The sequence below is a fragment of the Salvelinus namaycush genome, chromosome 33 (assembly GCF_016432855.1).
Source record: "Salvelinus namaycush isolate Seneca chromosome 33, SaNama_1.0, whole genome shotgun sequence".
In the NCBI taxonomy this organism is placed as follows: domain Eukaryota; kingdom Metazoa; phylum Chordata; class Actinopteri; order Salmoniformes; family Salmonidae; genus Salvelinus; species Salvelinus namaycush.
Window position 1 is genome coordinate 31,211,095 of NC_052339.1, and position 13,485 is coordinate 31,224,579.

The 13,485-nt window shown below is 47.3% G+C and overlaps 1 protein-coding gene across 1 annotated transcript in view; it reads right to left on the reverse strand.

Moving 5' to 3' along the window:
- LOC120028096 (TGF-beta receptor type-1-like) overlaps positions 1-13,485 on the reverse strand; it is a 66,089-nt gene that overhangs the window by 6,170 nt on the left and 46,434 nt on the right. The window contains exons 3-5 of the mRNA XM_038973258.1: positions 10,454-10,690; positions 6,706-6,936; positions 3,298-3,465 (exon numbers count right to left, since the gene is read on the reverse strand). Of these exons, the coding sequence (XP_038829186.1) occupies positions 3,298-3,465; positions 6,706-6,936; positions 10,454-10,690 (636 nt within the window). The remainder of the gene's footprint in view (positions 1-3,297; positions 3,466-6,705; positions 6,937-10,453; positions 10,691-13,485) is intronic.

The following is a 13,485-nucleotide window of genomic DNA, read 5'->3' on the forward strand; positions in this document are numbered from 1 at the left end:
AACTAGGCAGGTAGGGGGTAATAACTAGGCATATAGGGGGTAATAACTAGGCAGGTAGGGGGTAATAACTAGGCAGGTAGGGGGTAATAACTAGGCAGGTAGGGGGTAATAACTAGGCAGGTAGGGGGTAATAACTAGGCAGGTAGGGGGTAATAACTAGGCAGGTAGGGGGTAATAACTAGGCAGGTAGGGGGTAATAACTAGGCAGGTAGGGGGTAATAACTAGGCAGGTAGAGGGTAATAACTAGGCAGGTAGGGGATAATAACTAGGCAGGTAGGGGGTAATAACTAGGCAGGTAGAGGGTAATAACTAGGCAGGTAGGGGGTAATAACTAGGCAGGTAGGGGGTAATAACTAGGCAGGTAGAGGGTAATAACTAGGCAGGTAGGGGGTAATAACTAGGCAGGTAGGGGGTAATAACTAGGCAGGTAGGGGGTAATAACTAGGCAGGTAGGGGGTAATAACTAGGCAGGTAGGGGGTAATAACTAGGCAGGTAGGGGGTAATAACTAGGCAGGTAGGGGGTAATAACTAGGCAGGTAGGGGGTAATAACTAGGCAGGTAGGGGGTAATAACTAGGCAGGTAGAGGGTAATAACTAGGCAGGTAGGGGGTAATAACTAGGCAGGTAGAGGGTAATAACTAGGCAGGTAGAGGGTAATAACTAGGCAGGTAGGGGGTAATAACTAGGCAGGTAGGGGGTAATAACTAGGCAGGTAGGGGGTAATAACTAGGCAGGTAGGGGGTAATAACTAGGCAGGTAGGGGGTAATAACTAGGCAGGTAGGGGGTAATAACTAGGCAGGTAGGGGGTAATAACTAGGCAGGTAGGGGGTAATAACTAGGCAGGTAGGGGGTAATAACTAGGCAGGTAGGGGGTAATAACTAGGCAGGTAGAGGGTAATAACTAGGCAGGTAGGGGGTAATAACTAGGCAGGTAGGGGGTAATAACTAGGCAGGTAGAGGGTAATAACTAGGCAGGTAGGGGGTAATAACTAGGCAGGTAGGGGGTAATAACTAGGCAGGTAGGGGGTAATAACTAGGCAGGTAGGGGATAATAACTAGGCAGGTAGGGGGTAATAACTAGGCAGGTAGGGGGTAATAACTAGGCAGGTAGGGGGTAATAACTAGGCATATAGGGGGTAATAGTGTACAGTTAGAAGAGAAACTACAGAGGCCTGACAGGGATGATTTAACATCCATTTACAGATACTGCAGGGGGATGGGGATTTCACATACAGTCTCTACAGAACGCTCTGCTTTACTGAGAACATGTTCTGCTCGGAGGCTCCACTAGCTAAATAAACAGTTTTGTTTATTCCCCAAATACTGCGCCACTGCCTCGTGGACATGGCCTATAGCGTGTATCCTGGGCAAGAAGACAAAACCCAATGTACAGAACTGTACAATGAGGAAAGTAGATTCCTATAACAGTCTAGACTCCTGTAGAAGCTTCCCTACTGTTCTGTGGAGGAACTATGTGTGGACAAGACATGTGGCCTAGTTGAATGAGTCATACTGTCAAGTTACTATTTATATTTTGTTGTGTCTCGTTTTGCCTGTATACATCATATGACTAGGGCTGTCCCCGACACAACAAAAAAACAATCTTGGTCGACAGAGTCATCTGTTCTTCGACCAATCGATTGGTAAACATTTTAAAACGTGTATTTTTCCATATATAGACACACCCTATGTGTTAATAAAATCGACTATATGTAGGCTACTGAGCTTGTCTGATGCTTTAAGCACTGCGATTTAAAATTCAGACACACAGGAAAAAAACTGTTTCCGACCCTCCTCCTGCTGCTGGCCATCACAGATTCTGGCGTTAAGCTCCTGAAGTCGCCGGTAATATGCTACACCAGTGGTGGTGAGTTAAGACAACCAGAAATAGTATCAGATCCCCAAATGGGAACATTTATAGGCCTACATTTGCACACAGTCCAGGTAGCCTAGACCTAGTTCTATGCGTAATCAGGTGCTTGTCCTTAGTCAAATATTGACCCAGAGCGATTCAAATAGAAGACAATGAATAAATGGACAACTCGTAAATGGAATAAACCAAGTGTATCCTAGGTTGTGTTGTACGCTCTGCAAACAACGTGGCCACTCCTACAAATGACAACAGTAAGACTAATTTAAATATATTATTACGCATTAACAGAAACTACCATAACCAAACAAACATTGTAGATTAGAAATGATGGTAATTAACAGTAAAAGTACTGCTGGTGATACTGGTGTGCCACCCCCGAGACCGTCGCAATGGATTATTCCATTCAGACAGGTATCTCGTGTGCCATAAATTCTTTTTAGATATTTGCCACTGCTCGACTAAAATAATCTCCGTTGACCTATTGGTCAACCTGTTGGTCAACCAGCCTATCGACCAAGCAATCAACTAAATGGGGTCAGCCCGACATATGACGCAAACCTAATATGTGCAGATAGAAATACTTCAATGCGATTAGAGTGAAAATATACAGGTAACTGCCAAAATAAAGGAAACCCCAACATATAGTGTCTTAATAGGACGCTGGGCCTCCACTAATCAGAACAGCTTCAATGCACCTTGTCATAGATTCTAAGTGTCTGGATCTCTACTGGAGGGATGGGACCCCATTTCTTCCAGGACAAATTCCATCATTTGGTGTTTTGTTGATGGTGGTGGAAAACGCCGTCTCAGCTGCTCCAGAATCTCCCGTAAGTCTTCAATTGGGTTGAGATCTGGTGACTGAGACGGCCATGGCATATGGTTTACATCGTTTTCATGCTCATAAATCCATTCAGTGCCCTGCGGATGGGGGCATTGTCATCCGCTTCCATCAGGATAGAAACGATTCACCACAGGTTGAACATGATCACTCAGAATGGCTGGGTATTTATTGGCGTTTACCTTGCTCTCTAAGGCAGGGGTTCCCAAACATTTTCCACTCAGGTCCCCCTTCCTGCATTGGAGAACATCCCGCTCCCCCCTGCATGCGCAAGTGCATTTTCCTGCAATTCTATACATTTTGCCATGTCTAACGTGCATTCATGTGATATTGGAGTGACACGAACAAAATCTATGGGCAAAAAAAAACAGCTGACATGAGCTGAAAACATTAGCTGACAAGTTATAAATAGTTCTCCAAGGTATGCAATAGCAGTTAACAGTATGTATTATATGCGTGTCACCCACACAGTTTATAACATAGGATTTTATAACATAAATATTATACATGAAACCAAAAGGAATACTCCATGGTGGGAGTTGCTGTCCCCTCTGACTGATTGGTCAACGTGGCTGTCACTCACCTTGCGTGCCAACGATCTCCATGTGGAGGTGGGCCAGGCCGCTGGCGGTGGACAGTGACAGTTTGATCATGCCCTCCACGGTGACTGTGTAGCGGTTCAGATAGTCAAACAGAGAGCCGTGCTCGTGGAAGTCTGACACCAGCCACAGCTGGGTCCATGTCCCGTTATCTGACAAAGAGCAAAGGGTGAGAGATGTAGAAAGACAAAACAAGTTGAGTAATTGGAATGATGGAGAGAAAAACAGAAGGAGAGGAGAGGTTAATGACCACAGTGAGTCGGTTCTCCTCGGAGCAATGTGATGTTACCTACAGATAGCCAGAGAGCTCAGAGCAATGTGATGTTACCTACAGATAGCCAGAGAGAGCTCAGAGCAATGTGATGTTACCTACAGATAGCCAGAGAGAGCTCAGAGCAATGTGATGTTACCTACAGATAGCCAGAGAGAGCTCAGAGCAATGTGATGTTACCTACAGATAGCCAGAGAGAGCTCAGAGCAATGTGATGTTACCTACAGATAGCCAGAGAGAGCTCAGAGCAATGTGATGTTACCTACAGATGGCCAGAGAGAGCTCAGAGCAATGTGATGTTACCTACAGATGGCCAGAGAGAGCTCAGAGCAATGTGATGTTACCTACAGATGGCCAGAGAGCTCAGAGCAATGTGATGTTACCTACAGATAGCCAGAGAGAGCTCAGAGCAATGTGATGTTACCTACAGATGGCCAGAGAGAGCTCAGAGCAATGTGATGTTACCTACAGATAGCCAGAGAGAGCTCAGAGCAATGTGATGTTACCTACAGATAGCCAGAGAGAGCTCAGAGCAATGTGATGTTACCTACAGATAGCCAGAGAGAGCTCAGAGCAATGTGATGTTACCTACAGATAGCCAGAGAGAGCTCAGAGCAATGTGATGTTACCTACAGATAGCCAGAGAGAGCTCAGAGCAATGTGATGTTACCTACAGATGGCCAGAGAGAGCTCAGAGCAATGTGATGTTACCTACAGATAGCCAGAGAGAGCTCAGAGCAATGTGATGTTACCTACAGATGGCCAGAGAGAGCTCAGAGCAATGTGATGTTACCTACAGATAGCCAGAGAGAGCTCAGAGCAATGTGATGTTACCTACAGATAGCCAGAGAGCTCAGAGCAATGTGATGTTACCTACAGATAGCCAGAGAGAGCTCAGAGCAATGTGATGTTACCTACAGATGGCCAGAGAGAGCTCAGAGCAATGTGATGTTACCTACAGATAGCCAGAGAGCTCAGAGCAATGTGATGTTACCTACAGATAGCCAGAGAGAGCTCAGAGCAATGTGATGTTACCTACAGATGGCCAGAGAGAGCTCAGAGCAATGTGATGTTACCTACAGATGGCCAGAGAGAGCTCAGAGCAATGTGATGTTACCTACAGATAGCCAGAGAGAGCTCAGAGCAATGTGATGTTACCTACAGATAGCCAGAGAGAGCTCAGAGCAATGTGATGTTACCTACAGATAGCCAGAGAGCTCAGAGCAATGTGATGTTACCTACAGATAGCCAGAGAGCTCAGAGCAATGTGATGTTACCTACAGATAGCCAGAGAGCTCAGAGCAATGTGATGTTACCTACAGATAGCGAGAGAGCTCAGAGCAATGTGATGTTACCTACAGATAGCCAGAGAGCTCAGCGCAATGTGATGTTACCTACAGATAGCCAGAGAGCTCAGAGCAATGTGATGTTACCTACAGATAGCCAGAGAGCTCAGAGCAGCTAGACAAACATTGGCCCGGCTCCATAAAAACACACACACACCGAGCAGGGTTTGTGCACAGAGATCATCCAAATATTCTTACAAGCTCAAACCAGTCCAGTCCACCTTACTGCCGCTGCAGTCCAGTCTACCTTACTGACGCGGCAGTCCAGTCCACTTTACAAGCCCACACCAGTCCAGTCCACCTTACAAGCCCACACCAGTCCAGTCCACCTTACTGACGCGGCAGACCAGAACCCCTACCTAGATCACTGATAGAAGGATACTACAGACCAGAACCCCTACCTAGATCACTGATAGAAGGGTACTACAGACCAGAGCCCCTACCTAGATCACTGATAGAAGGGTACTACAGACCAGAGCCCCTACCTAGATCACTGATAGAAGGGTACTACAGACCAGAGCCCCTACCTAGATCACTGATAGAAGGATACTACAGACCAGAACCCCTACCTAGATCACTGATAGAAGGGTACTACAGACCAGAGCCCCTACCTAGATCACTGATAGAAGGATACTACAGACCAGAACCCCTACCTAGATCACTGATAGAAGGGTACTACAGACCAGAACCCCTACCTAGATCACTGATAGAAGGGTACTACAGACCAGAGCCCCTACCTAGATCACTGATAGAAGGGTACTACAGACCAGAACCCCTACCTAGATCACTGATAGAAGGATACTACAGACCAGAGCCCCTACCTAGATCACTGATAGAAGGATACTACAGACCAGAACCCCTACCTAGATCACTGATAGAAGGATACTACAGACCAGAACCCCTACCTAGATCACTGATAGAAGGATACTACAGACCAGAACCCCTACCTAGATCACTGATAGAAGGGTACTACAGACCAGAACCCCTACCTAGATCACTGATAGAAGGGTACTACAGACCAGAGCCCCTACCTAGATCACTGATAGAAGGATACTACAGACCAGAGCCCCTACCTAGATCACTGATAGAAGGATACTACAGACCAGAACCCCTACCTAGATCACTGATAGAAGGGTACTACAGACCAGAACCCCTACCTAGATCACTGATAGAAGGATACTACAGACCAGAGCCCCTACCTAGATCACTGATAGAAGGATACTACAGACCAGAGCCCCTACCTAGATCACTGATAGAAGGATACTACAGACCAGAACCCCTACCTAGATCACTGATAGAAGGGTACTACAGACCAGAACCCCTACCTAGATCACTGATAGAAGGATACTACAGACCAGAGCCCCTACCTAGATCACTGATAGAAGGATACTACAGACCAGAACCCCTACCTAGATCACTGATAGAAGGGTACTACAGACCAGAACCCCTACCTAGATCACTGATAGAAGGATACTACAGACCAGAGCCCCTACCTAGATCACTGATAGAAGGATACTACAGACCAGAGCCCCTACCTAGATCACTGATAGAAGGATACTACAGACCAGAACCCCTACCTAGATCACTGATAGAAGGGTACTACAGACCAGAACCCCTACCTAGATCACTGATAGAAGGATACTACAGACCAGAGCCCCTACCTAGATCACTGATAGAAGGGTACTACAGACCTTAAGGAAAAGAGGCCCTAGTCAATAAATGCACCTTTACAAAAGTGATTTGACGCTTTAGAGGTGAGCTGTGATTGTTTGTACCTTTGTTGTCGGCGGCGATAAAGCCCAGGATGTTTTCGTGACGCAGCATGACCGTCTGGTAGATCTCGGCCTCACGGAACCACGAACGCTCCTCACGGGAGGAGAATATCTTGACCGCCACCTCCTCACCTCGCCACTTGCCCCGCCACACCTCGCCGAAGCGGCCCTTCCCGATGCTCTCCTGGAGGATGATGGTCCGGGCTATGGTCCTCTGTACCAGTAGGGGCAGACCTGGGAGGAAGAAGAGGAGGAGGAAGGTATTTCAGAAAAACACTACAAAAGGGCCTGGTCTCTCACTGCAATGTACAATACATAGTAACAGTTGCTTAACACTAGCAAAGACTCAATTCAAAGGAAGACATGAAAATTACCTGGACTAAACGTCAGTTTAAAAAGTTATCAAACGAACTGGCTGTGCTATGGCTTTTGAGACAATATAAAGATATTTAAACCTTAAACCCACTCACTCTCCACCTTAATGTGTACAAAATCCAGGCAGACTGTGGATTGATCTACTTGCCTCGATAAAGAGCAAAACATTGAGCTGGGTCATCCTTTATGATCCTATTGTCACAATGAAATCCCATGCTAAAAGCCTGAAACAAGGAAACTTAGATAGGGTTGGTGTGTACATCAAATAAAACTTGACTGTGGACTTAGCCAGTCTGCCAGATGCGACGGTCTTGGTACCACACAGAAAAAAAGTAAAAAATTCACTTTGCCCCATATTTAAAAAATCCTACATAAATATTGATTCTCACTCTTCCCAACTAAAATAACCAAGGAAGATGATTCAGAATTAAATCCAGGTATTCTAAATGTGTGGATTTCTATGCCGGTCCTGATGGCGAGCTGTTCATTTCTGGTCGGAACGAGATGACACTGTGTCCTGTCCGCTTGCCAGTTCTCACACCACGTCTCCTGGCCAGCAGAGCTGGCGTCTGGGGGGAGAGCAGTTTACAGCAGCTCTGTCAACACCACCCGTCATCAGAGCCCTACACCGCTTCAATAACACCACCCCACTCCAACAACACCACCCTGTCATTAGAGCCCTACACCACTCCAATAACACCACCCCACTCCAACAACACCACCCTGTCATTAGAGCCCTACACCACCCCACTCCAACAACACCACCCTGTCATCAAAGCCCTGCACCGCTTCAATAACACCACCCTGTCATTAGAGCCCTACACCGCTTCAATAACACCACCCTGTCATCAGAGCCCTACACCGCTCTAACACCACCACCCCGCTCCAACACCACCCTGTCATCAAAGCCCTACACCGCTCCAATAACAACCACCCCGCTCCAACACCACCCTGTCATCAAAGCCCTACACCACTCCAACAACACCACCCTGTCATTAGAGCCCTACACCGCTCCAATAACACCACCCCGCTCCAACACCACCCTGTCATTAGAGCCCTACACCACTCCAACAACACCACCCTGTCATTAGAGCCCTACACCACTCCAATAACACCACCCTGTCATCAAAGCCCTGCACCGCTTCAATAACATCACCCCACTCCAATAACACCACCCTGTCATTAGAGCCCTACACCACTCCAACAACACCACCCTGTCATTAGAGCCCTACACCACTCCAATAACACCACCCTGTCATCAAAGCCCTACACCGCTCCAATAACACTACCCCGCTCCAATAACACCACCCTGTCATTAGAGCCCTACACCGCTCCAATAACACCACCCCACTCCAACACCACCACCCTGTCATTAGAGCCCTACACCGCTTCAATAACACCACCCTGTCATTAGAGCCCTACACCGCTTCAATAACACCACCCTGTCATTAGAGCCCTACACCGCTTCAATAACACCACCCCACTCCAATAACACCACCCTGTCATTAGAGCCCTACACCGCTCCAATAACACCACCCTGTCATTAGAGCCCTACACCGCTCCAATAACACCACCCTGTCATTAGAGCCCTGCACAACTCTGCTCCCATTACGCCGTGGTTAAGGCTGAGCCCATCTGAGCCAGAGATGGACCGATAAGATAACTGCTGCTTTCACTACACACTCACCTCACAGAGGGAGAGAGAGAGTGAGTGGCTCAGTCTGCCCAACCATGTCACAGCAGGGTGCCTCCCTAAGAGCTGTTCTGTGGCTACACTCACTGGCAGAGTCATTCACACAGTCATTCACACAGAGACGCATGCTGGTAAGCACACGCACTGAACAATAGTACTTTCACAATAGTAATTTCACACACAAAGGGCAAACGAAGAAGAGAACCAACACAAGAAGCCACACCTTAACAGATAAGACGCACCGTCAGGCCGTGTTACCAACACGACGCACCGTCAGGCCGTGTTACCAACACGACGCACCGTCAGGCCGTGTTACCAACACGACGCACCGTCAGGCCGTGTTACCAACACGACGCACCGTCAGGCCGTGTTACCAACACGACGCACCGTCAGGCCGTGTTACCAACACGACGCACCGTCAGGCCGTGTTACCAACACGACGCACCGTCAGGCCGTGTTACCAACACGACGCACCGTCAGGCCGTGTTACCAACATGACGCACCGTCAGGCCGTGTTACCAACACGACGCACCGTCAGGCCGTGTTACCAACACGACGCACCGTCAGGCCGTGTTACCAACACGACGCACCGCCAGGCCGTGTTACCAACACGACGCAGTCAGGCTGTGTTACCAACACGACGCACAGTCAGGCCGTGTTACCAACACGACGCACCGTCAGGCCGTGTTACTAACACGACGCACCGTCAGGCCGTGTTACTAACACGACGCACCGTCAGGCCGTGTTACCAACACGACGCACCGTCAGGCTGTGTTACCAACACGACGCACCGTCTGTTGGGCTGTTGGTTGAGATAGCATGGAGTGCGACCAACTGTACACCCATTAAGTGCTGGATACAAAAGGACAGGTAACCTACAATACCCAGAATTCCCACACACCAGTGTTCCCCAAAAATGTCTGACCATTACCTGGTCTTGGCTCTTTGGTCCTTGTCGTCGAAAGGCAGCCAATATAATGAAAGTTCTGAATCGGATGACTCATACGCTTGTCTGTGTCACGAGTGTCTTCACCAAGTCACTGGTTAATACGCATTCATAAGTCGTTACAGTGCATGCCTAAAGGATGACCCATGGTGACAGGAAGACTCTAGCTACAGCAATAGAAGATAAGCTTCTCAAAACCCCAAGCTGCTGGAAAATCTTGTTTTGATCACAAGACTGATAAAAGGCTCCTACTGTGTTGGCCACTCAATAGCCTGTACATTATCTCTAACAGTGCCACTACGCACCGTCAGGCTGTGTTACCAACACGACGCACCGTCAGGCCGTGTTACCAACACGACGCACCGTCAGGCCGTGTTACTAACACGACGCACCGTCAGGCCGTGTTACCAACACGACGCACCGTCAGGCCGTGTTACCAACACGACGCACCGTCAGGCTGTGTTACTAATACAACACACAAACTTAAATAATATAAACCATTCGCGGTCCTGCATGAGCAGAGAACACTCTACACACTCTACACGCACACACTCTACACACACTCTACACACACACTCTACACAGTCACGCGCACAGTCACACACTGTCCCACACACACACACTCTACACACACAGTCACACACTGTCCCACACACACACAGTCACACGAACACAGTCACACACTTTACACACATCCCTGCCCAAAACCCCACACACCCCATGGCTCCCTAACCCACCAGAGCCGGAGCCAGAGGTGGTCATGTCGTAGATGAGGTCTTTCAGGGTGGAACCCACGTTGAGGAAGGGGTGATCCATGGAGGGATCCTCCTCGTTGGGCACGCGGTGATGCACACCCACCCGGCTGTGGCAAACGTAGAAGACCAGCACCAGCACGAAGCACAGCACGCACACGGGCCCCGCGATCACTGCCGCCAGAGCCACAGGCCCCAGAGGAACCGGCTTCACCGTCGGCACTGCGGGAGGGTGAAAGGGAGGGGAGAGTATTAAAGGATTTTAAGAGTTAGACACAACAACAAAAAAATCCACTCTGGCCAGACACGCCACAATAGACAGGAACTATTCATAGGAGTTCATCTTTTTTGGCAACTATCAACATAATTGATTATTTACAAATTGTTCCATCTGAATATGTAACTATCAGATAACTCCCAAGCAGCTGTATGTGGAGATGGTTCCAGGATAAGAGTGGGTGAATGGGCTGTTGGTTGAGATAGCATGGAGTGCGACCAATTGTACACCCATTAAGTGCTGGGTACAAAAGGACAGGTAACCTACAATACCCAGAATTCCCACACACCAGTGTTCCCCAAAAATGTCTGACCATTACCTGGTCTTGGCTCTTTGGTCCTTGTCGTCGAAAGGCAGCCAATATAATGAAAGTTCTGAATCGGATGACTCATACGCTTGTCTGTGTCACGAGTGTCTTCACCAAGTCACTGGTTAATACGCATTCATAAGTCGTTACAGTGCATGCCTAAAGGTTGACCCTTGGTGACAGGAAGACTCTAGCTACAGCAATAGAAGATAAGCTTCTCAAAACCCCAAGCTGCTGGAAAATCTTGTTTTGATCACAAGACTGATAAAAGGCTCCTACTGTGTTGGCCACTCAATAGCCTGTACATTATCTCTAATAGTTAGAAAAAAAAACATGACTCACAAGGGGTGGCCATCTTTGTAAACATCGCTTGGGAAAAAATAAATCAAGTTCGGGGTGCGCTGAAGAAGTGTATTAAAGTCCTAGAACAGCACGCTCACTGGTCTAGTGGTTCTCAAACCTCTCCTCGGGGACCCTCAGCCATTCCATGTGTTTGAGAGCTAGCACGCTCACTGGTCTAGTGGTTCTCAAACCTCTCCTCGGGGACCCTCAACCATTCCGTGTGTTTGAGAGCTAGCACACAGTAACTTGGTGCAGTGGTTCTCTAACCTCTCCTCGGGGACCCTCAGCCATTCCATGTACTTCATCTATTCCAGAGCTAGCACACCTGATTCAACTGGTCAACTAATCATCAAGCCCTTGACTAGATCAATCAGGTGAGCTAGTTCAGAGCTACAACAACATTGTGAAACGTCTGGTGGTCCTCATTGAGCTGTTTGAGAGCCACTGCCTTGTATTAATGTCCCTGGAACAGCGTGCTTCCTAGTACAAGGCCATCGGCAAACACTTTTTTTATTTTTATTTTATTTTTTTAAGTCAGAGGTGGGCTTACATTGTGCAACGGCAGAGAATTGTTGGGAGTTTGGTGAAAACAGTGCCACTACACTGTGTGGGCTAAAAGCCATCTGTTGTCGACAACATTTACATGTCCCTATACAGACCGCAATGCCAGAACTAAATGCTTTGTGTAGCTGGAATACGTTCATTCAAACACCTCCACTGAAAACGGGTATCGGCTAACCTAGGATGATCCTTTAAAAACAGGCTTCTGGGCCTCCTCCACCTATATAGTGCATTCTCAGTAGGGATGAGGGTTTGAAATATTTCCACTATTTGAATAGTATCATTCATTTTTGTTGAATATCCGGATATTTTCTACACTGAACAAAAAAATATAAAATGGCAACATGCAACAATTTAAGATTTTAATGAACAACAGTTCATATGTAAAAGGAAAATCTGACAATTAAAATACATTCATTAGGCCCTAATCTATGGATTTCACATGACTGGGAATACAGATATGTATCGGTTGGTTACAGATACCTTAAAAAAGTAGGGGCATGGATCAGAAAACCATTTGCCTCAGACAGTGTGACACATCTCCTTCGTATAAAGTTGATCAGGCTATTGATTGTGGCCTGTAGAATGTTGTGCCACTCCTCTTCAATGGCAGTGCAATGTTGTCAGGAACCGGAACACGCTGTCGTACACAACGATCCAGAGCATCCCAAACATGCTTAATGGGTGACATGTCTGCTGAGTATGCAGGCCATAGAAGAACTTGGACATTTTCAACTTCCAGGAATTGTGTACAGATTCTTGCGACATGAGGCCGTGCATTATCAAGCTGAAACATGAGGGGATGGTGGCGGACGAATGGCGCGACAATGGGCCTCAGGATCTCGTCACGGTATCTCGGAATTCAAATTGCCATCAATAAAATGCAATTGTGTTCGTTGTCCATAGCTTATGCCTGCCCATATCATTATCCCACTGCCACCATGGGGCACTCTGTTCACAATGCTGAAATCAGCAACCCACTCAATACAGTACACGCTGCCATCTGCCCGGTACAGTTGAAACCGGGATTGATCCGTGAAGAGCACACTTATCCAACGTGCCAGTGGCCATCGAAGGGTAGTCAGTTACGACGGTTACAGCCCGGAAGTCGGTTACGACGTTGAACTCCAGTCAGGTCAAGACCCTGGTGAGGACGAGCACGCAGACGAGCTTCCCTGAGACGCTTTCTGACAGTTGGCGGAAAAAAATCTACCGTTGTGCAAAGCCGGTTTCATTAGCTATAATAAATCCATAAATATCTACAGAAAGAAGACAGATCCTGCTTCTGTTGCCTGTTTGAGTGTTTGTTTAATAGTCTACTGATTTCGTGAGCGACAAAGCCCTCAGGCAACCACAACATGTCGGATAAACAATTTCACAAAATGTCAAAATCTTTGCTATGCTGTAATTAAGACTTTATACTTTTCCTCATTAGACCAGCTTGTCTGGTGTTATTCAGAATTGATTTAGTATTGTTTACACTATTCCAAATCGTCAGAAAAATATAGATTTATAATGATAACCCTCCTT